This window comes from Acipenser ruthenus, chromosome 8, assembly GCF_902713425.1.
Source record: "Acipenser ruthenus chromosome 8, fAciRut3.2 maternal haplotype, whole genome shotgun sequence".
NCBI classification, from domain to species: domain Eukaryota; kingdom Metazoa; phylum Chordata; class Actinopteri; order Acipenseriformes; family Acipenseridae; genus Acipenser; species Acipenser ruthenus.
The window spans coordinates 48,445,148-48,469,203 of NC_081196.1; the positions used below are offsets into that span (position 1 = coordinate 48,445,148).

Genomic DNA, 24,056 nt, shown 5'->3' on the forward strand with positions numbered 1-24,056 from the left:
TACATCTGCGTTTCCCATATTACCCCCTTAAGTGGTACAGGAACTTGAAATCCAACCAATACTGATGAGAGAGGGTTCTGGGAAACATATATTACAGCTGCAATTTACTCCTGTACTCCTCGTGGGCTGCATTACTTCAGACTGCCAGTCTTTAGAAACAGACTGAGTGAAAACAAAAGTTAAAACAATGAACAGTTTTGCTGTGAGAGTATGATAAGCAGTGATCTAAGCAGAAGCAACTACATAGATCAGACGAGGTCTATATTGAAAGCAAGATACACTATAAGATCAAAAGATATACCCTTAAGTCACATTTTTTTAAAATGACATGTTTAGACATTCTGTTTGTTCATGTGAATTATATGGGTTACTAGAAGTTGCCCTGCAAAAGCTTACATATGGATTATAAAGTTTAACATACCATACAGTACACAGATGGCACATTCACAGTATAAAAGATGTGAGTGTGTGTATTGTGGGGCATTCTTTGCACATTTGATTTGAAAGAATGCCGTTTCATTTTTCTAGGTCAATGGTGCCATCTACTGGCCATCCATTCACATTGTTTATATTTTACTTTTACACTTACTGCCAAAGCCTTTCTCACCATTAAGCAGAACATTACTGCGTATTTCCATTGAAAAGCGTTAACAGGAACACATAAGTACCATGTATTTAATTATCAAGTGGAATTCTAGTGCACTGTATTCCTCCCTTTACTTCACAAGAAGTTTGGTTAGAAATGAACTGACCTGATCAGCACATACTTTTTGCTTATCTTTCTTCTAAAGTCAAAGTCTCAGCAGGAGATTGATTGACTTTCAGTGAGCCAATCCCTAAATAAACAAGCATAGAAGGACAAATACTCCAATATGATTCCGGTCACGTTATAGTGTGAACATTTGAGTCTGCAAAAAAGCAGAGGGGGACAGTGTTATCTCCACTGTAAATTACTAACAGTGCAACCTTTCTCTACATGATCAGACAATCTCTCTCTCTCTCTCTCTCTCTCTCTTTATATATATATAATAAGTAAACCCACATGTACATACTACCACAAATGTAAACATTCCCACTGGTATAAATACTTTAAAGTCAGTTTTTATAAAAACACTATCTTGAGAAGAGAATGCATTTATAACCCTCTCTAAAACAATAGAAAATAATACATGTAACAACCTGAGATGCCTTAAATGGGCAATACATTTAAAATACAAGTTCAAGTCATATATTTGTATCTGACTGCATGTGGTACTGTTGATTTGTCTCTATTGTTTAATTTCTGAAGTGAAGTGAATAGTTTATATATATATATATATATATATATATGTAACACTTGAATGTATTTGTATTTGCTTGCGATTGTAAGTCGCCCTGGATAAGGGCGTCTGCTAAGAAATAAATAATAATAATAATAATAATATATATATATATATATATATATATATATATATATATATATATATATATATATATATATATATATATATATTCAGAGAAATAAAATGCCATTTTGATCAAATTCCTTTTTGGACTTTCTCTGGCATTACATTTCAGAGTAGCAGCAATATCATAGTGCTGCCTTCAAACCACAAATCAGTGGGCTGTTTCCCGATAACGGTTGGTGTTCGAAGATGACTCACTGCAGCTGCTCTTCATGTGCGTTTCCCAAAACCCCAAGTGAATAGCTATCTTGAAGCGTGTGTATCATGTGATGATGGTGTCTGATTCGCCGTCTACTCCACTGAGGAGAAAAAAGAACTTAGCAAGGTAATAATAGAGACGGGACGCGGGACAAGCGCTCTGGCAAGGTCAGTGTTAAGATAATGTGATTGCTCTGTTGGGAGATGCGATACTAAAGGTATCATTTCGAGAGCCCGAAAAGACCGAGCAGAACTGGACAATCTGATTTTTTTCTTCTTTTGATTGATACATAAAAAATAGAATAACATTATGTAGATGTTTTATTTAACAGCATGTAATCAAAGAAACTACATAACGATATCGCAAAAGTCTACCAGAAGCCATACTAATATTAATAATATATTGATTTGTTAAGTGTGTTCATAGAATTATGTTTTCGCTTATAAGCTGTAACGAATGCATTTACTGTGGCCTAAGAGATCCAGACGTGTTTTTTTTTTGTTTTTTTTTTTTTTTTAATAGAAACGTTTTCATACTAACTTGTGTACTTGATAACATTAATTTAAAAATCCAATTCACTGGGCGTGAGCTGGGGGGGAAGGATAAGGCAGAAGAAGTAGCAAGGAGCAGTTAGTAGGACAGGATGTGTTCACCGACTGGGGCCGACGCTGTCGACATCCCAGGGGCGGAGGACCCGGCGACCGGAAACAGGATAGAAAAGAGGTCACCGACTGGGGCCGACGCTGTCGACATCCCAGGGGCGGAGGACCCGGCGACCGGAAACAGGATAGAAAAGAGGTCACCGACTGGGGCCGACGCTGTCGACATCCCAGGGGCGGAGGACCCGGCAACCTGAAAACACATATGAGGGTTATGACTTGGAAAGCCGCCCCTCGGGAGGAGATGAGAGAGGTACCCAGCATCTGAGGCTTCTGTAAGGGGCGCTCGTAAAACCCCTGATTGGCCGAGACATCACGCTGCCTGGGACCTGAAAATAAGGACAAAGCATTGAGGTTAGTATAGGACTCGCCACGAGTGACCACGTCCTGAAGAGAGGCAGAATAGAAGAGAGCCTCGAGTGAGATGAGCGCAGGAGCTGCGACAGAACAGTTTGGCCGGGGGTCCGCTCTGACTCACGTGGTGAGAACCTCTGAAGGTAAGGGAGGCGGCTGCCTAACCCTGAGGTCGGGGAAGTGAGCCTCACTTGCCCCCCAGAGATGACCGATGCGAAGGCATGTAGAAGGTGGAGGAGGGGGGGAGGAGGAGGAAAAACGAAACACTAGACAGAAAAGGTGCAGGTGATCAGGTCTTAAATAGTAAATAGAACTAATTAACCGGAGATTAGAAAATTGAAAGATTAGAGATTAGCGCCCCCCCCAGCTCCACGCCCCCCGAACCTCGCAAGCTAACATTTAATGCCTATGATTAATCAAATTGCTTAATTGTGTTACATAATTGATTTATTAAAATGCTTGGATATACTGTTACTTGATTGATTACTGTCTTGTCATCTTAAAATAACGTTAGAATGTTTTGTTGGAAAATAATTTATATAAAAAAAAACAAAAACAAAAAAAACGTTTTTAACCGATTTAGATTTTGCTGCTGATGTATTTATTTTCAAAAGCAAAAAAATACAATAACCGTAAGAAACCCTTGAGAGATAAATAATGAAAAAGTCTGAATATAGCGTGCCTCTGGCCTGGAACAACAGAGAGGCGAAGGCTACCTGTATCAACACTGTGCTAGTGTCAGCGTTGTACAATTAGATGTAATAATTGGAACAGTTCTTATTTTTAGACCGATCTATCAGGAATCAAGTATATAAAATAAGCTAAACATGCATTTTAAAGATAGAACTCAATCCCAACAAACAAAGGGTACCTGTGGCCTTACACAAATCTTTTTTTTTTTTTTTTTTGGCAAACGGATGGTGCAATAATGACGGCGTTTTACTCATTATTATTTGTTTATTTAGCAGACGCCTTTATCCAAGGCGACTTACAGAGATTAGGGTGTGTGAACTATGCACCAGCTGCAGAGTCACTTACAATTATATCTCACCCGAAAGACGTAGCACAAGGAGATGAAGTGACTTGCTTAGGGTCACACAATGAGTTAGTGGTTGAGGTGAGATTTGAACCGGGGACCTCGTGGTTACAAGCCCGTTTCTTTAACCACTGGACCACACATCCTCCATCATGTGTGTATTAGTGTATGAAACTGCTTATGAAAATATGTATGTATTTATTTATTTATATGTTTAATATAAATAGCTGTAAGTCTAGTGCCTTGCATATACTATTACTTTACAATAATACCTCAATACCTGATTGCCTGAAGTTGTAATGCATTGGTACACTTGTGTTAGGCCTTTCAAGTAGGGTAACTGCTGTAGAGTGATAAACTACAGTTCAGCTGAGTGTATGGGGAAACAGGGACAACAGGCATGGTAGCTGAGGGAGGGGGGAGGGGTAGATAATAGCTACCCTTCACTTCTAAATATAGCTACACTGTTGGTTTCAACATTATTTGCTTTCAGTTGTGTGCTTCCGCTTTGAGTTAGGTCAGAAGTTCACTCCCCTCTTAATAAAGCTACATTTTGCATTTTCACTTATCTTCTGTCACGTTGGCTCTTACTGTTTAGATTTGTGCTAATATATTATGAAATCAAATAAGTATCTACTTTTCCTGTGATTATTTTGCGATGTTGTGTGCACATAAGTCAAAATGTTTACTAAATAACCATTCGCTTATATTCTGTGTCGTAATTGTACTAAATCCAGTGTTACTTACCTAGTCCTGTAATAGGTTCAATCCCAGGTGGGGGACACTGCTGTTGTACCCTTGAGCAAGATACTTTACCTAGATTGCTCCAGTAAAAACCCAACTGTATGTAAAAATAATGTGTAAAATAATGTAATTGTATGTAAAAAATAATGTGATATCTTGTAACAATTGTAAGTCGCCCTGGATAAGGGTGTCTGCTAAGAAATAAATAATAATAATAATAGGTACACTAAAGTGCACTCTGTCCCATCCACCATGGTAAACAGACATGCAGGTGGTTCCCTTCGTCAGTAACTTGAGAATGTGATATGTGAAGAAACGGTCTACTCTCAACTGAGTTTCGAATTGCTGTTCTCTTGCCATCACAAGTGTTGTTTGCTTCAGTGTGATCATACCTTAAAGCAACCCAACACTCATTACCGTTTGTGTTCCTTGTTTTCCAGATTTCGGCATTGATTTCACTCCATGCTAGATTGTTGCAGTTCAGAGAACCCTCCTTCTCCAGCACCAAGCTCACAAACTGCAGTTCTGTGTAATACAATGGAAATTGTATTATTTTACCTTTCCACCAACATATCTTGACTGCTGGCCTCAAACTATTTATACAACATGCCCAACACTTTTAAACATATGACTATCAGTCTGAACTAATGACTGTAATTAGTTCTTATTTTACCATATCTTGTACAGCATTCTTTTTAAGGGCACTTAGAAATTACTCATTTCAGTGTACAACATTATTTATTTGCTTTGCTAAACACACATAAATGCTTTTATATTTTGTAAGTGGTGGGTGGGAGATTGTACATGAACAGCATGGAAAATACCCACATATTTAGAGCCTGTAGCCTAGACATCCTTAGTTTTAACAACCTAAAACCTTAAAGTAGAGAAAACCTAACCCTAATTCATAGCTATATCAGCTGCATGTCCTTAGAATTTAACAACCAGCCATGAGATACAGTACATTAAGCACAAACACACAAGATATAACATGTAGATGTTTTGGAAAGTAAAACACACACACACACACACACACACACACACACACACACACACATTCTCCTTACCTTCAGTCTGTATTGTCCAAAACAGCAACAACATTGCACTGATTAATTTTTTAAAACACATTTCAACAGAACTGGTTTACAGGGTAGAGCTAATAGTTAGAATAATACAATCTACTGTAATGGCAGATTCTAAGTCAGTATATAAGAAGTTCCTGAAGTGAACTTGTAGTTATGGGTTTTTATTAATTCCATGACGCGTCTCACTACCACAGTATTAAAAAGACTGTGGTAGGAAATAAAGTACACTGCACAACTATGATTGGGTGCATAAGCGGACGCTGGATAGGTTACATACGCGCTTCATGCTAGCTGATACTATGCTTGTAAGTTTTACAATGAAGAAATTCATAGTATTGTCTCAAAACAAAGTAATATTATTGTAATTGACATTACGCTATATCCATTCAGACGCTTGATTACGTCCCATATTCTTGTGGCAGTAAAGCAGTCATTTACTATCTGTGGTTCAAATCCTCCAGTAAACCAAGGACTCTGTATCTTATAAATGTTTTAAATGTTAACACAAAGGAAAACAAATGACTTTGTTTAATTTCTGTAATTTAATCAAATTCACAGAGCTACCATCATTATTATAAATCATTTTCATATGGCTTCCAAATCTATACAATCTGAGTTGTATCAATTTACTTAATAAAACATTATCAAGGATCATCTTATTCTGTGGGGGAGTATGTGCGTGCTTACAGCAGGACGTGATCAAAGGGTTCATATAAACCTACAGCAGGACATGATCAAAGGGCTCATATAAACCTTCATGTTCCATTCAGTGGGCTGACAGCAACCAGACTGGCTGCCAAACCAAATCTCACCTCCATACAAGTCAGTGAGAGGGCTGTAAAGTATACTCTGTGGTTATTTGGTTCAGATTAATCTAATACACTTGATAAAGCTAGAGATGTGGCATTCAGAGAATACGAAGTGTTGAATAAATTGAATGTGTATTTTCATTAAAGTCACTAATGCCCTGTAAACATTTGTAAACTCTTTTATCTTCATTCTGACCATCTCATTGGAAAAACAAACACAAGACCCCAAATGATCATACTTAAAACAACTGTGTTCCCGGACCAGTCAAGGTCTGTGACAGTATTTTACAGCAATGTACAGTAACTGCACCAATGAAGACACAAAGCGAAACTTTGTTTAATTTATAATAGGCTTTACTTTAGTATTTAGAAACACAACAGCAATGTCTCTAATAGAAAGTAATCACAATGTTTTTCTTTAGAATGCACTTGTTCTGCACAAAGTTGACAGGATCGTTCTTTAAGGGTTTTGGTAAATAAAAAAAAAAAATTTACATAGATTTTCAAGAATTCATCATTACTACACAAGTTCCAAAACCCATCAAACGGATATCGTAGGTTTCATTTTGGCTCAGTTATTGGTAACTCCAAACTGAACCCTTTAAATAAGTTTTCAAAGATCTTCATTTTGAAGCTTTTCTAGGACTTCGGTCCATATTTTCATAAATGGGATCTTCTGGGTTGTTCTTAGCCTGACGTTTTCTTCCAGGACGTGTGTGCATGTTGGTGTAAATGTTTTCCTCTGTAACAGAGCAATCGGTCATGACCTCATTAAATGGTTAAACATGTGACAGTAAAATTAATGTAAATGGTTATATATTATTAGTAATATTATTAGTAGTAGTAGTAGTATTTAAACACATTTCCATCATAGGGAAATGTTTAACAGTAATATGTTATATATGGTACTTATTAAATGTTTATTCTCAACTTTAACAGTCTCTGGTAAAATGTAACATTGTTTAAAATGCACACTCAGAAAGAGTACTGATAACACCACTTATTCTGCTGTGAAGTCAAAAATGTGCACATAAGTGACCGCATGAACATTCTACTCTACAAGAGATGGAAGAAGGCACATTGTATTATTTCAGACGGTATTTTTGAGGTGAATATAATGATATTTAGCTCCCTCTGGTGTCTTTTGAGAAGAGGACAACATAGGATTAAGATGTAATTATGGTGCTGCTATCTATAATTAAAATGTAATTCTACTGTATGTCATTAAACAAAGTGGAATGCAGTTAGTCGAATAAATATAGTGCACTATCAGCACTTACTAAGAATGTATCTAATTCTACAAACCGTTGAGTTCCCCATTGTTCTTCCAGTATTTCATTTTAATTATAATTGCTGAAATAATCAACACTACAGCCGGTGCTACTGTAATTATTGCAATTTGTGAATCATTCCAAAATGTACCTAAAAAAAAAAAAAAAAAAAAAAAACATTACAAAAAAAAACAATTATGGTACAGAAATGAACAGTGTTTGCTAAAATAAGGTTAGGGAAATGCTTTTGATCTAATTAGCTGTAACTCTTTTAAAGAGTAAGTAGCGGGGTTCTGAAAAATATAGCGTTACACATCCCCACGTGTTTCTACAACTGTTTAAATAACTTACCTGTAATTTTTCTTTTCATTGTTAACATCCTGACAACTTTTTACACTTATAACTTTAAAGTCTGTTTCAAAACTATTTTCAAAATGTCTGCTCTAGTGCACTGGGGTTTGAGATCTGTCCGCTAAATCACTGCAGGAAGAACGATAAAAAAAATTAATAAATAAGAAAATAAAAAATAACGTGCTCTGGCTTTTCTGTTCCATACAACACCATGGATCGTTATTGCTGTGTGTTACCTGTTTACACTCCCAGTGCTGTAGAGTGGACATTTTAAAAAGAGCTTTGAAACAGACTTTAAAGTTTCAAGTGTAAAAAGTTGTCAGGATGTTAACAATGAAAATAAAAATTACAAGTGTGTTATTTAAACAGTTGTAGCAACACTTGGGGACGTGTAACGCTATATTTTTTTGGAACGCTGCTACTCACTCTTTCACATAGGCCTAAAAAATATACAGTTACCCTACATCTCAAATTGATGCCAGGAGTCTATATTTTGCTACACATCACAGGTTTTATCTTTGAACTAGGCGAAAAAACGTCTTTCGGTTTCATTATACATACTGTCAGTGTCTGGACTACCTAATATTCAAATCTCTGTGCTTTCTGTAGAGTCCTTTTTGTGTGTAAATGAGTAATCATGTCGCAGTTAGATCTGATTATGTTATTTGTTCATCTGATCATGCAAATGAAATGTACCAACACTCCTAATTATTACTGTTTAAACACTTACTATTGTTTCTGAGGCTGGTGATTGAGGTGTTGTCTTCTGTTCCTGCATAACACATAAACATGGTTGAGTTTTCAAGGGTATCAGTCGTTGTAGCCTCTTAACAAAACATATTGTCAAAAAATACTGAATTCTCATTTGAATATAAATGAATAATGAAAAGGTTTATCATTGTACATTACGGCCCATGCTGTGCAATAAAACTGTCCCCTCAAAGTCAATAGCTGAATTAACAGCTTAAATTGCTACCGGAGTAAGCATTTGGCATTACAGCAATTGTACATTTTATTTGGGGGTTGTATTATGAAGGCCATGCATTTTTTGTTTCCTATTATATCATTCTCTATTGTTTATTTAACCACTGTGTGGTCCAGTGGTTAAAGAAAAGGGCTTGTAACCAGGAGGTCCCCGGTTCAAATCCCACCTCAGCCAGTGACTCATTGTGTGACCCTATGCAAGTCACTTAACCTCCTTGTGCGCCGTCTTTTGGTTGAGACGTAGTTGTAAGTGACTCTGCAGCTGATGCATAGTTCACACACCCCAGTCTCTGTAAGTCGCCTTGGATAAAGGCGTCTGCTAAATAAACAAATAATAATAATGAACTGGGCTTACTACAAGTTGTTTTTCAACAATTAAAAAAGCAAAAGGGTGCAACTGTCATCTCAGCCCCCTCTGCAACTGTGAAAAACTGTGAGTTAATAAGAAAATCTCTATACGAAATCTCAGAAGGGACAGAAATGACAAATGCACACCCCTATTGGTCAGTTTTAAAAACCACCTCTGGTCAGAAATTCAGCTTTTTTATTTTGCTAGAATAGTTAGTAAGCATTGCTATAAATACTGTAAATATCTAAGCAGACAGGACAATATAGAGTGAATAAGAAGAGTCATAAAAGTGTATTTAATATTCACACTACCCACACAATGCAGCTGATATCAATAAACAATGTCCTTTAAGTTATGATGACATTCTATCTCATGGTGAATATTATTTCTGACTTTTCTTGAATTTGGTTACATACTTTTAATTGTTACAAGATATTATTGTGCATATTATTTTAGAAGATTAGCAATGCAATGAAACATTGGGTCTATTCTAAAGATCTGCTATTGGCCTATCTTGAAAACACTGCTTAAAAAACGTGCAAACTTGTTCCAGACATCAGAAGATCTATATGGTTAAAATTACTGTCATGAATACATTTTGAGCATACAAGGGGAATCTGTTCGCATTTTTGAAAAGGAGCAATATCTGATTATATTCTCAGGTTGGGAGTTTGCTGTAGATGTGGAGGAATCCAAAAACAAGTCAACAAAGAAGTGAATATGAGTCAGCAGGTGGGATTGGTTCATGTGTCTGCCCAAACTTTCCTTTTGAAAAAAATACTTGAACCACATTTTTGTTTTCACAATAATTATTTTGAATGTGCCATCTGTGAAACGTATTTATTTTTGTATTACAAACTTTGGCACAGGTTAATACAGATTCTGTGGACACAGGTGCAGTGAGCACGCGTTTCTCTGTGCATTCTGATGTTCTTCAGTAGTTTAATATGAGGTTTCAATAGCGTAGGAGTTCTGTTTGTTTGGCATGTTACAAAAAAATATTGTGGTTTCTTTGTTTTTTTTTACTCTTGCACACTTACTAAAACATATAGACACTCTCCACAATCAATTAAGCATATATGGTAACACTACATTAAGTGCCTCTAATTACTGTGTATTTACATAGTAGTTACATAGCAAATACAGATGTACTTACACACAATTAGAATGTTATTATGCATAGTTACAGTGTGCTTAACATGTCAATCTTTTTGCACAATATATGCAAATACACAGTTGTAGCAGAAAAGGGTTAGGGTTAGGGATAGGGTTAGAATTAGGGTTATATCATGCCACATTAAGTACATTGTAACTATGCAAAATAACATTGTAAATATGTGTAAGTACACATGTATTTATTATGTAACTACTATGAACATACACTGCAATTGGAGACACTTAATATAAAGTGTTACCATATAAATATCTTACTGCATCGGAAAGAGACCTTACCACTGATATCAGGTGTTTGTTTGGTTGTGCCGCTCTCTGTTTCTGCATTACACAGGAAAAAGGGACTCCATCAGTGACAAGCATTGTTCATCGACTTGCATAGAAATGTGCTCAGGCCAGACTTACATTAAAGCGTCAGTGTCTCATCGAATTATTTTCGAGTCAAAGACCTACCAGTAAAATAATCCTATTTTTTTCTGATGTTTAACACCAGAATCTCATATAATTTGCAGTTGGATGCTTAATGGACCAATTTCTTTCTGTCTTCAGTTTAAAACAGTCTACTGTCAGTCTAATACAAGTGTAAATAAATAGGAGTGCATTTTAAATTGCTTTCAGCTCTGTCTCAGTGGCAGATGGAAACAAGCTATGCGTTTGCTGTAGCACTTAGTGTTTTTGTTGCTCTCTGTCGAGGGTTCCAAGTATGTCAATGCTGTGTTGATCTGCTGCAAGTACGTGACTAAAGAAAGGTACTGTGTATTAGGAGCTATCAATTCCATAGAAAGCAAATTAGGCAATTGGCTGTAATCTAATCATATTATGATCAATTTAATGATTTCATGAAAATGATGGATGTCATTGTTTAATTTATAGAAAAAGATTATTGTATAGTACTTAAAAAAAAACTTGAAAAGCCATGAATAAAGAAAATAAATAAATAAATAAATAAATAAATAAACCTTGATAGTAAAATGGGTACTTTTTAATGGTGATATTAAAATGGCATTGTAAAAACGTTAAATTCTGTTTAGCCTTTCATCAAGAGACAGAGCTGGATGGAATATTTAAGTAATGATAACAATCCTTAGGTAACATGAGTCAGAATCTTTACATAAAACCAGGCAGATAAAAGCAGTTTTGCTGTGAATTATGAATTTCAAAGCTATTTACTCCAAATCGTCATTAACACCAGTTCAAATTCTACAATGAATAACAAAAAACAACTACAGACTTCTTACAGGCCTCAAGTTTGGTAACTTTATTATATGCATGTTTTTCTTTCTGGAATTGTTTTTGAAAATGTCAGTTTGGAGTAAATAGCTTACATGATATTGCTCTATATGATATAGATATATTCCTCATATCATTTAATACATTATTAAATCTATTTAAGGAACAATTTACTTGTTTGCAATAACAAACAATCAGGTTAAAAATAATACCATCAGCTTGGTCGTATCGCCCACAAGCACCCACATTGAGCCACAGTTAAATGCATGTCTTAGTCACCTACAAGATGTAAAAAAACAATCAAAAACCCACTCACCTTGTACATTGAGAACAAAAGTGAGTATGTCCTGAGTTCCATCATTATAAGTCACTGTACATGTGTAATTTCCAGCATCATTCAGTTGGATGCTCTGAATCTCAAGGGAGCCATTGTTATAGATTGTTACTCGTTTTTCATTATATACTTTCTTCGAGTCTTGTTTTATTGTCAAAAAGGCAATTTTCCTGGACCTGTTGAATGTGAAATGGTTCCATTGCACATCTTGTGCATTTACTGTGTTGCCAAACACATTGCAACTCAGCAAAACACTTTGATTAATGAAGACAGAGAGACCTGTGTTTGTTTCTGAGCTTCCCTTCAGAAAAACTGTAAAGAAAGAAAAGCATCATACAATTCATGAAAGGTTGGCTATTTTTCATATGAACAAAATTGTGTAAATAATGTAATGCGTTAATATAAGATGTACAATATTTAAAAGATCAGCTGTGATGGTCAGGCGCATATTAAGCATTAATTAGGCTTGAATTATTACACAATTAAGTTAAAAACTCTTTGTTAATAACTCTACTAATGATGTACTTAGCATCAAAAAAGCTCATCAATGGCATTTTATAAACCTCAAAATTTAAAATAGAGTAGTTTGTTAGTTTTCAGATAACACTAAAAAAGGTAATCTTGTAAGTTGAACTACAATGTTAAACATTACGGTTCATTTTTTGCTAAAGGATCCACAAAGTTAAATTCAGCTGTGAGTTTTAAAGTATTTTGTACTGTAGCAAAGGATCTGATCTAAATATGTATTATTATTATTATTATTATTATTATTATTATTATTATTATTATAGTGCTTTATCTATTTTAAAATAATTTCACTAGCCAAACATGTTGCAAAAAAATATGATGTTTTGATTCATAGCATTTGTATTTAATAAAGCTGCATACTTTTATATTTATAATGAAACAAAATAATTATATTCCATTTAGATCTATCTATCTATCTATCTATCTATCTATTTATCTATCTATCTATCTGGGACAATAATTTCTTCTTCCATCATAATTAGAGCATTCTGTGACACAACACAGGGATTTGGACATCAAACATAAAATTGAACAAATTCTTGTTTCACACATTTTACAATTACAGTGTGGACAAATAGGCAATATATTTAAAGTATCATCATGTCAAAGCTTTATCTTGATTTTATTCACAAGAAAAAACAAAATAGTATATATAGTTTTAACACTTTTGGCAAATTGAAGAATCTTTTATCTGATTGTTGTCTACACAGTTCTACATCGATACACAAGTATCGATTTTGTAGTGTGAGATTCATTTCCAAATGTTTTCATTGCTGTATATTTATGGGGTACTATTGTGAAACTATAATTGTTTTAAGTTAACAATATATTACAGAAGAATATATATATATATATATATATATATATATATATATATATATATATATATATATATATTTCTGAAACTTACCTGTAAGCCCCAATAACTGCAGAGTAATACAGAGGTGGTTTCCAAACAACAGCATTGTAGGTCCGTCAGCATGTAAAAATGACCCAAAGGTTCAAGCCGTGAATGTCTTGTAAAAGCCTTTATTTCAATGTGTGGGCTGTAGGAAGGAAGCTAACAGTGCAACACATTTTTAATGAAGGGCTTTGTATAAAATGAATAGACCAATACCTACACAGCATTGGATTCAGCTTTAGACACAACAAAAACAACATGGCCACCAAAGTAAAAGCAAACCTTCAGATTTCAAGTTCTAGCTGATGAACAGTAATACATTTTTTAAAACAACGCAAGTATTTAACACTTACTGTAAGAAACAACAACAACTCTACAGTAATTGAATACATGACCTCAGAGAAAATGACAATTCCTTACACTATTAAGCATTATTAAGCATGTCTGACGCAGAAGTCATTACCTGCTAGATCACTGACCACAGCGACAGTTAGATGCTTAAGCCACGGGATACGTTCGGCTAAATTAAATTCAAGTCACCATTTGAGCCACTTTCATGATTCATATGTCCCATTAGCTTTTGGAGGGCTGGTAAAACATGCACTTCAATGAATCTTGACAATTATAAAGTGAATAAAAAAGGCAAACCACAGTAAACCATGCATGATAAAAGGCTCTGAAAACTGTGAAATTACAATGCAATTTTACCATGGTGGTAAACTTTTATAAAGACCACGATGGGCCATTAAAGGCGTTACAGCCAAACCATAAATTGTTAATGAAATAATTGATTAATATGGCCACTAGTTTTTCAACAGTAACAACGAAAAAATATAGTCAACATCAAGAGATACAAAACACAAAAAGAAAATAACTTGTATTTGTGTGTAATACAGTATCTGTTAACTCCTGATTCTTACCTTGTTTAATCAGTGTTATAATTCCAAAGCGTATTACATTGAGATTGACTTGAGAAAAAAAAAAATTAGGATTAGCCCCAGTTAAGTATTGGGAATAGTTTTTATTCCAATATTTGTACTCTTTTAAATACAAATCCATATATTTTTTTTAAAGTCACTGTGACAGGATTGACCGAGGTTTGAGACTCAGAGACAGTTGAAAGTTCAAAAATAAAGTTTTTAATAAACAAAAATAATCAAATAAATAGGCACGAGGGCCAAACAAAAAGGTTTTAAACATGAAATACAAACACAAAACAAAACTTACAAAATAAAGCTTCCAGGCTGGGCGTTGCCTTCACTGGAACCAACAACTTACAAAAACACAGTACAAACAAAACACTCCTTCTCTTCTGGAACTCTCCTCCAACTCTCTCCTAGCCAGGGCCTCTCCCCTGGCTTTTATTCCCTGTGGCTGGAGCCCAATTAATCAATAATTGCTGATTAGTCAATTAGGGCTCCAGCCACATTCTCACATGTTTTCCTGGCAGGGAGGAATTTTAACCCCCTCCCTGCCAGTCCCAACCATGATCATAAAGACGGGGCAGTACCCCGTCACATATCCCCCCCCTTGTGCCAAGCACAACATGGCCTAAATGGCCACCTCCCCCCTCAGTCTCAGTCCCGGAAGAGGGGGAAGCACAGTGTCCATGGGGGTGGCCATGGTGGGACGTCCGGCACCACCCAATTCTTCGTGGCCGGCAGCTCCCTCTTCCGGGGCTCCGGCCACACACCATCTTGCCGCGAAAGTGCAGCTGGGGGAGCTAGTCTCCTGACCTCCCTCTCCCTCTTCATGGTCAGCAACTCCCCTCCGTGGGGCTCCGGCCACAGTGTAGCGACCCCAGGCGACGCAGGATCCCCGAAGACCCCAAGCGACGGCAGCAGCAGCGGACCCTCGGGAGGCGACGGCAGCAGCAGCGGACCCTCGGGAGGCGACGGCAGCAGCAGCGGACCCTCGGGAGGCGACGGCAGCAGCAGCGGACCCTCGGGAGGCGACGGCAGCAGCAGCGGACCCTCGGGAGGCGGAGACGGGAACGGCGGCCCGGCTCCCTCTGGTGGCGGAGACGGGAACGGCGGCCCGGCTCCCTCTGGTGGCGGAGACGGGAACGGCGGCCCGGCTCCCTCTGGTGGCGGAGACGGGAACGGCGGCCCGGCTCCCTCTGGTGGCGGAGACGGGAACGGCGGCCCGGCTCCCTCTGCTGGCGGAGGCGGAAACAGCAGCTCGTCTCCCTCTGCTGGCGGTGGAGGGAGAAACAGCTCCGGTTGTTCCCCATCTGCTGGCGGTGGAGGGATAGACAGCTCCGACTGTTCCCCCTCTGCTGGCGGTGGAGGTGGGAACAGCCTGTATTCTTCCCCTGCGGGTCCCTTCAGCCCTGGGCCTGTGGGCTTCCCCTTCTCGGGCCGTGGACGCACCGACTCCTCCCGCTCGGGCCGTGGACGCACCGACTCCTCCCGCTCGGGCCGTGGACGCACCGACTCCTCCCGCTCGGGCCGTGGACGCACCGACTCCTCCCGCTCGGGCTCCTCCCCCTCGGGCTGTGGACGTTCGGGCTCCTCCCTCTCGGGCTGTGGACGTTCGGGCTCCTCCCTCTCGGGCTGTGGACGTTCGGGCTCCTCCCTCTCGGGCTGTGGACGTTCGGGCTCCTCCCTCTCGGGCTGTGGACGTTCGGGCTCCTCCCTCTCGGGCTGTGGACGTTCGGGCTCCTCCCTCTCGGGCTGTGGACGTTCGGGCTCCCCCTCTCTGGGCGACGGCAGCTTCTCCCCTTCTGGCTCTCGGGACGGCGGCTCCTCCCCTTCTGGCTCTCGGGACGGCGGCTCCTCCCCTTCTGGCTCTCGGGACGGCGGCTCCTCCCCTTCTGGCTCTCGGGACGGCGGCTCCTCCCCTTCTGGCTCTCGGGACGGCGGCTCCTCCCCTTCTGGCTCTCGGGACGGCGGCTCCTCCCCTTCTGGCTCTCGGGACGGCGGCTCCTCCCCTTCTGGCTCTCGGGACGGCGGCTCCTCCCCTTCTGGCTCTCGGGACGGCGGCTCCTCCCCTTCTGGCTCTCGGGACGGCGGCTCCTCCCCTTCTGGCTCTCGGGACGGCGGCTCCTCCCCTTCTGGCTCTCGGGACGGCGGCTCCTCCCCTTCTGGCTCTCGGGACGACAGCTCACCCCTCTCTGGCTCTCGGGACGACAGCTCACCCCTCTCTGGCTCTCGGGACGACAGCTCACCCCTCTCTGGCTCTCGGGGCGACAGCTCACCCCTCTCTGGCTCTCGGGGCGACAGCTCACCCCTCTCTGGCTCTCGGGGCGACAGCTCACCCCTCTCTGGCTCTCGGGGCGACAGCTCACCCCTCTCTGGCTCTCGGGGCGACAGCTCACCCCTCTCTGGCTCTCGGGGCGACAGCTCACCCCTCTCTGGCTCTCGGGGCGACAGCTCACCCCTCTCTGGCTCTCGGGGCGACAGCTCACCCCTCTCTGGCTCTCGGGGCGACAGCTCACCCCTCTCTGGCTCTCGGGGCGACAGCTCACCCCTCTCTGGCTCTCGGGGCGACAGCTCCACCTTCTTTATTGGAATGACTGGGGCATCTCCCATATCTACCGCCAGGTAGTTAACAACCATCAGGGCAAGCTCTGCGAAGGACGCCGGGTGATGCTGTTCCTCCCACTTTTCCCACCTCCCCCCATCTCGACGCCACAGCGTGTTGATAACTATGGGGAGGTCGTGGAAGAGGTCCGCCTCAGGGTGCATCAACCAGTCCCATATTTCCTGGGATGGTGGTGAAGGCGGTGATGTAGGAAGTGGTGGGGTGGCTGCCGAGGACGGGGTTTGCAGCTGCTCCTGGTCCCGATTGTGGGGGCATCCTGCCCAGTTGTGGCCATCCACCTCACAGTACCCACACCAGTCAGCTGGTAGCCCATCTGGACAGGACCTCCACCGATGATCCTCCTTCCCGCACCAGGAACACCACGGGAAGAGGCTCGCTGGGTCCTCCAGCTGGGGTGGCTGTTGTTGCAGCAGCCTACATTTCTTCGGCTGCTGCATCTCCTGCCTTTGCCGCTGTCTGCTCTTCTTCCCCATTTACCAAAAAAAATAACTCCCAAAATTAAAAAAAAAAAAAAAAAAAAAAAAAAAATACTGCTCTGAACCTCCAGGTGGCGCTATCCCGTTTCTGACACCAAATGTGACAGGATGGACCGAGGTTTGAGACTCAGAGACAGTTGAAAGTTCAAAAATAAAGTTTTTAATAAACAAAAATAATCAAATAAATAGGCACGAGGGCCAAACAAAAAGGTTTTAAACATGAAATACAAACACAAAACAAAACTTACAAAATAAAGCTTCCAGGCTGGGCGTTGCCTTCACTGGAACCAACAACTTACAAAAACACAGTACAAACAAAACACTCCTTCTCTTCTGGAACTCTCCTCCAACTCTCTCCTAGCCAGGGCCTCTCCCCTGGCTTTTATTCCCTGTGGCTGGAGCCCAATTAATCAATAATTGCTGATTAGTCAATTAGGGCTCCAGCCACATTCTCACATGTTTTCCTGGCAGGGAGGAATTTTAACCCCCTCCCTGCCAGTCCCAACCATGATCATAAAGACGGGGCAGTACCCCGTCACAGTCACATACCAGTAATTGAATTTTGGCACAGAGTAAAGACACATGTGGCTTGAACCACTTCCTCTTATTGCATGTAGACACCAGGACTGAAATGTCATTTCTCTATGTCTAATACTGTATAGCAATACTTTGTTGCCTGACGTGCATGCAAGGTTCCTCAATGTAGGTCAAGTTGACTGTACTATATGTGTCAGAATCTGCTTGAAAGAATTACACCACCATGTTTTTTTAACTTTAACTGCATGAAGCGTATCGTATACTGCGGTAGCAGTTTAATGTAGCAAAGGCTTATTAATAATGGTCTTTTTATTTGAACTGGGTCACAATCACATTGGGTTTGATCGTTGTGTTTTCTTCTACATTGTTGTTTGAGTTCATATATATATATATATATATATATATATATATATATATATATATATATATATATATATACACACACAAACACACACACACAGTGAAAATAACAAGTGCATTACACCAGCATATGGTCTTCCTACAAGACTATGCCTATGTATCATAGAGCTGCAAATCCGCCCTTTGGAAGCACAATAATGATCAGTGTTAAAAAATTGTCAGATTCAACAATCGTTCTTCATGGGCACTCCATATTCGAACACGTTGATCATTAATGGACAGAAGAAATCTTGATTCATCATGAACAAAACAGGTGCGCAGTTCTGGTGATCAAGAGAGTAATCAGCACTCTTTGGTGCTGTGGAGTCAGCTGGTCTTCTAGACCTCAAACCAGATTCATGCAATATGTTTCTCGCAGTTTGCTTGCTTATGCTGTCTTGAAGTGGATAGTGCCATTGTGTGGTGGGGTTGATTTGCCACAACCTTGTCGAGGACGTCTAGTGTACAAAACCTGTGCAACACGTCGTTGTGTATCCCTACATTCCAGCGTCTGAATAGCTCTGGTAGTCTGGACTTCAGTAAAAAAAAAAATATATATATATATATATATTTTTTTTTTTTTTTGGAGGCTGGCCTCCGCTGTCGTAAAAATGAGTGATAATGACAGTGAGGGACGAGACCGCTATGGGAGCTCCAACAGGCCATATCCACCCTTACACTGGCTCCCGTTCCCAGACAAGGGACATTTCCAGATCCGGGGATCGAAGATGCCCTCCAGGAGGTCAGCAGCTCGTTCTTTTGCTACTGGTAAGGCAAAGAAGGGCACATTGTGAACAAATGTGAGAACCCAGCAGATTCAGAGAGAGTGATCCAGAAACTAATTGGGGTGAACATAAAACAGGGAAAAGGCAGGGGAGGCCAGTGAAGGGGCATATTGGACCTCCCCAACTCAACTGCTCCAGTTTACGTACCAGGTCTGAGATGACCTCCAACTCAGATTCCCAAAGGATTAGTGGGGCCAGCATCAGTGATCCCTGTTAAAATAAACAGAACAAAGTGCTCAGCATTACTAGACAGCAGTTCCCAGGTTACTGTTGTCTTTGAGGGTGATATCAGAAGCACTTAGGGAACCTTCAGCTACACCCCACTGAAGGATTAGCAATTTGGGAACTAAGCAACTCAGTTAACCCTACATAGGGTATGTAGTAGTGGCGTTAGAGTTTCCTAAGGAGTTGTTCGGTATTAACCAACAGATTACTGTAATGGCACTAGTGCATCCAGATGAAAAGGGCCAAGATCATGTGCCTGCCATTTTCGGAACTAACGTCAGCTTGTTTGGTCGCTTAGGACAGCTCTGTGAAGAAGCGGTCATACCAAACACCATAACTACACCGAGCATCCACCTTTTGTGCTTAAGAGTTTTTCAGCAGCATAAACACATGAACAGGATGGAGAGTATAGATGGTCGGAAGTTATCGGCCACTGAGAAAAATTACCCCATCCATTGGGGTTGGAGTTGGAGTTCCTTGCTCTGAAATGGGCAGTGGTCGATAAATGCCACGATTATCTGTACGGGGCCCACTTCATTGTTTGTACGGACAATAATCCGCTCACTTACATGCTGACTTTGGTCAAACTCAATGCCACCGGCCATAGATGGTTTGCTGCCCTTGCCACCTACAATTTCAGCTTGCAGCACCGGCCAGGGAAGAGCAACACTGATGCAGATGCATTGTTCTGAAGAACACATGCGGGGGAGCAACAAGAGAAAATATCTTTAAGAACTTGTTTTACGATCTTTTGGAATACCGTGGAATAATTGCATTGCATCTGGAGCAGATCATGCATCTGTGATGCTAGGTGTACATAAAGGCGTAGCTGCCTTTGTGAAGATGGAGAACAAATCTGTGTACGTTCAGGTTTGTCCCTGTCATTTAATCCACATTGCAGCACAGTCGGCTGCAAGTAAACTGCCAACAAGAGTCGATGAACTTCTTATAGATATATATTACTACATAGACAAAAGCGGCAACAGGCACAAGCAGTTGAAACAATGCCAAGACTTGGGATTGAAACTCATGAACAACAGATGAGTTTAAAAAATAACTGTTCATATGTTCGAGTACTGCTCCCTAAATTTACTTTTTGAAATTCTTGTGATTGCAGTCAACTATTGTAGATGTAGGCTACAATTTATCAAACCATATTGATTAATCATATAAAAAAAATCAGCAGCTAAAAAACTATTTGTGATTTGATTTATTTCCTAATTTTTTCAAAAATGATTGTAGATGTAAATGATTTCAAGTTCAACTTGAAATTACGGTATGAGTTAGTTTTGTATGAATAATGGTTAGAAAAGTATTTATGGGTACATTAATGCTACTTGCATATTTTATGCTGAATCTACTTCATATATTTTGATTTTTAATTTGAAAAACAGTTAGGTGAACCACAGATTGAATGGCAAAAAGAGGGAAGTCTTAGCTTCTCAGAGCATCTTAATTATTATTATTTGTTTATTTAGCAGACGCCTTTATCCAAGGCGACTTACAGAGACTAGGGTGTGTGAACTATGCATCACCTGCAGAGTCACTTGCAATTACTTCTCACCCGAAAGACAGAGCACAAGTAGGTTAAGTTACTTGCTCAGGGTCACACAATGAGTCAGTGGCTGAGGTGGGATTTGAACCAGGGACCTCTTTGTTACAAGCCCTTTTCTTTAACCACTGGACCACACAGCCTCAGACTGCCTACAATTGTTTAAATTGCCTTTTTGAGAAGCTATATGGTGCAGGGATTAACCAGTGTGTGTGTTTTAAGTAGCAACCCCTTCCTTTGCCTAGCCGTTAACATAATCTTCAGCTTTTAAACAATACCAGCGGTGGGCCGACTAATCTGATAAACAGGAGCAAGTTGCCAATTCCTGTCCCCCCCCCCCCCCCCCTCCAAAAAACCACTAAAAACCTTAAGATGATGCAGGAAAAGCTTTAGCATTGCACTTAACACCTATAGAAAAAATGAGCTGAGCGGAGTGAGGCATGAGTGTGTTATTTCCTGTCTTTCTAATTGTAAAAACACACTATTAATCTATTAACAGACAATTCATGCAAGTAATACTGACAGTTACCTCTCATCACCAAAATAACATTTAAGTTATTTATATTTTTCTATAAATGTTTTTTTTTTTTTTTTAGAATGCAAAAGTACTCGGTGCCCCTCACTGAAATTATATTAAACACAGACTCTATGTGGACCAAGGGGCCCTAATACTTGCTGCACGTGAAGTGATTGTATAATGTTGTGGCAGTCAAAGTAAATCTAAAGCCTGGATAAATTCTATAGAGATCAGAGGTCGTGGCTGCCAACAGGCATGATGTCACAGAGCATCCGCCATCTTAATGAAGGACATTATGAGTAAATCGTAGGGAAAAAAAACTAATTTCAGACAGAAAAAAACCTAGAAAAAACGCTAAAATAAAAAAATGTACCTTTAAAAGATCCTCTGTCTATTTCTTTTGTCCCCATTACCCTGAGCAGAAACGTAACACCTCTAGGTATGGAGGGAAATGTGTGTTTTGTGGCTGTCTATGCACAGCCACAGGTGAAGGCAGGCTAAAAGAATTGAATCTATTCAGTCTTAAACAAAGAAGACTACGCGGTGATCTGATTCAAGCATTCAAAATCCTAAAAGGTATAGACAATGTCGACCCAGGGGACTTTTTTGACCTGAAAAAAGAAACAAGGACCAGGGGTCACAAATGGAGATTAGATAAAGGGGCATTCAGAATAGAAAATAGGAGGCACTTTTTTACACAGAGAATTGTGAGTGTCTGGAACCAACTACCCAGTAATGTTGTTGAAGCTGACACTCTGGGATTCTTCAATAAGCTGCTTGATGAGATTCTGGGATCAATAAGCTACTAACAACCAAATGAGCAAGATGGGCTGAATGGCCTCCTCTCGTTTGTAAACTTTCTTATGTTCTTATGTTCTTATGAATGTAATTATTTAATTGGTGTGGGGATTGTGTAAGATTGATTGTCAATTACCCCTGGTCATACCCTATAAAAAGAACAATGAATGTTTGGGCAAGGCTGTCTGTGTGATGAGACCTGTGAAGAGACCTGTGTGGGTCCCCCGAAATACCAAAAGGTACTGTGTGTAAAAAGTGTTTTGTTGAACCTGGAAACAGCTTAGCCGCCCGGCTGATAGTTTAGGTCTTAGTGGAAAGTTCAATTAGTACTCCAGTGGGAGTTTGATTTTTGTTTTATAGTTAGTACTCCAATGGGAGTTAGGTTTTTGTTTGTTTATTTGTTTTATTACACTGTTTTGTTTAAACCTTTTGATTATCTGTGTGAATAAAAGTACGCAGAACAGCGCTGAACTGAAAGTCTGTCTCTGGGTGAGAGTTATTCCTGCCGTTGTCTGCCTTGACCACCAGCTATGTTATCACAACTGTTCAATTCTTTTCGAAAGAAACATTATCATAACCTGACCTCAGTCTACACGTTCACTGCTTTCAAGCACAGTGTTTAAGCCTAACTGATCTTACTGGGCAATTTTCATTCCTGTCTTACAGATTATATAGTTACAGATATGCATTCTAGCTTATGTTCAAGGTGTGATGCTTTAGGCTGTGCTTGCTCGTCACATTCAGCTGAGATAGTGTTGTTCTAACCCCAAGGAAGGAAGGAAGTTACAAATAGATTGTTTTCACAAGAATTATTTAGAACTTATTTGTAAATCTTTTTATGCAACTAAGTTTCTTTTCTTTTTTTTTTTTTATTGTTTCTGTTCAAACAAGCAAAAACAAATGGATAACGTGTCTCCAATGCTGACAGCAACCAGGATATCAAAATAAAAATAGATCTTCAAAGCTGTCCCACAATTGGGCTCAATAATACATCAACATATTGTCCACTGGTGTCCATGTACCTTAACCCTTCATATTCTACTCGGTCAGAGGGGTTGCCCTGTGGTAGGAGGCACAAATCTGCCCTGGGGGTCCAGAGCCCTCCAGGTTTATGTATTATAATGTGTGAGTAATTAAGACATGGAAGGAGGTTAAATTGGTTTGATTTAAATAAAGACCAGGAGGGATCCAGATATCAGGGACTGGAATTGTGCACCCCTGTCCTTTTACAATTATATGTTAGTCCCTGTATGATTAAGTGTATATGTATTTCTCAATTAATAGGGCACTTGGACCATGGGCTTCCTGAGAGAGGTTGTTGCCCACAGTTCCATGGAGTTGTGGGATGCATTTTAGCTTCACTGTGGGCAGAGTAGAGGGCAGACTACTAGATTGGCAGGGTTAAAACAATTTGACAGATTAATTAAGCCCTGACAGTTATTTGTGCTTTTCCTTCAACAAGCCAATATCCAAGCCTATACACCTGCTTCTCTTGTCTGAGTTTGTCTAGCAGGGAAGAGTGCTAGATGTTGCAGCAGTGATATCGTGTACTGCCACCCTGACCATGAGGTCCGCTATATCACGCCCTGTGTTTAATGATTTGGTGCTGGGTAATTTTACTGTCAGGGCTGAGCATGTAGATGGCTATGACAGATGGCAGATGGAACTGGGTTGGTATCCTGCCCATCAGTGGTTGATAATGGCTTAAATATACTGAATACTAGTGCAGCCTAGGTCAGAGAGCGGTCCCACCGGCAGGCATGGTGAAT

General features: G+C 40.0%; 1 protein-coding gene across 6 annotated transcripts in view; it reads left to right on the forward strand.

The window, feature by feature from the left end:
* Positions 1 to 1,651: 1,651 nt before the first annotated feature.
* The window catches only part of si:ch211-214p13.7 (uncharacterized), a 31,365-nt gene continuing 8,960 nt past the window's right edge, over positions 1,652 to 24,056 (forward strand). The window contains exons 1-2 of one of the 6 annotated variants that reach the window (XR_009329402.1): positions 1,818 to 2,800; positions 9,949 to 10,018. Coding sequence is in view for 1 of the 6 variants with exons in the window: in XM_034011703.3 (XP_033867594.1) it covers positions 1,715 to 1,770 (56 nt within the window). In the remaining 5 variants the exon portion in view is untranslated. The other 5 variants (XR_009329403.1, XR_004545025.3, XM_034011703.3 and 2 more) reach the window with 5 other exon arrangements.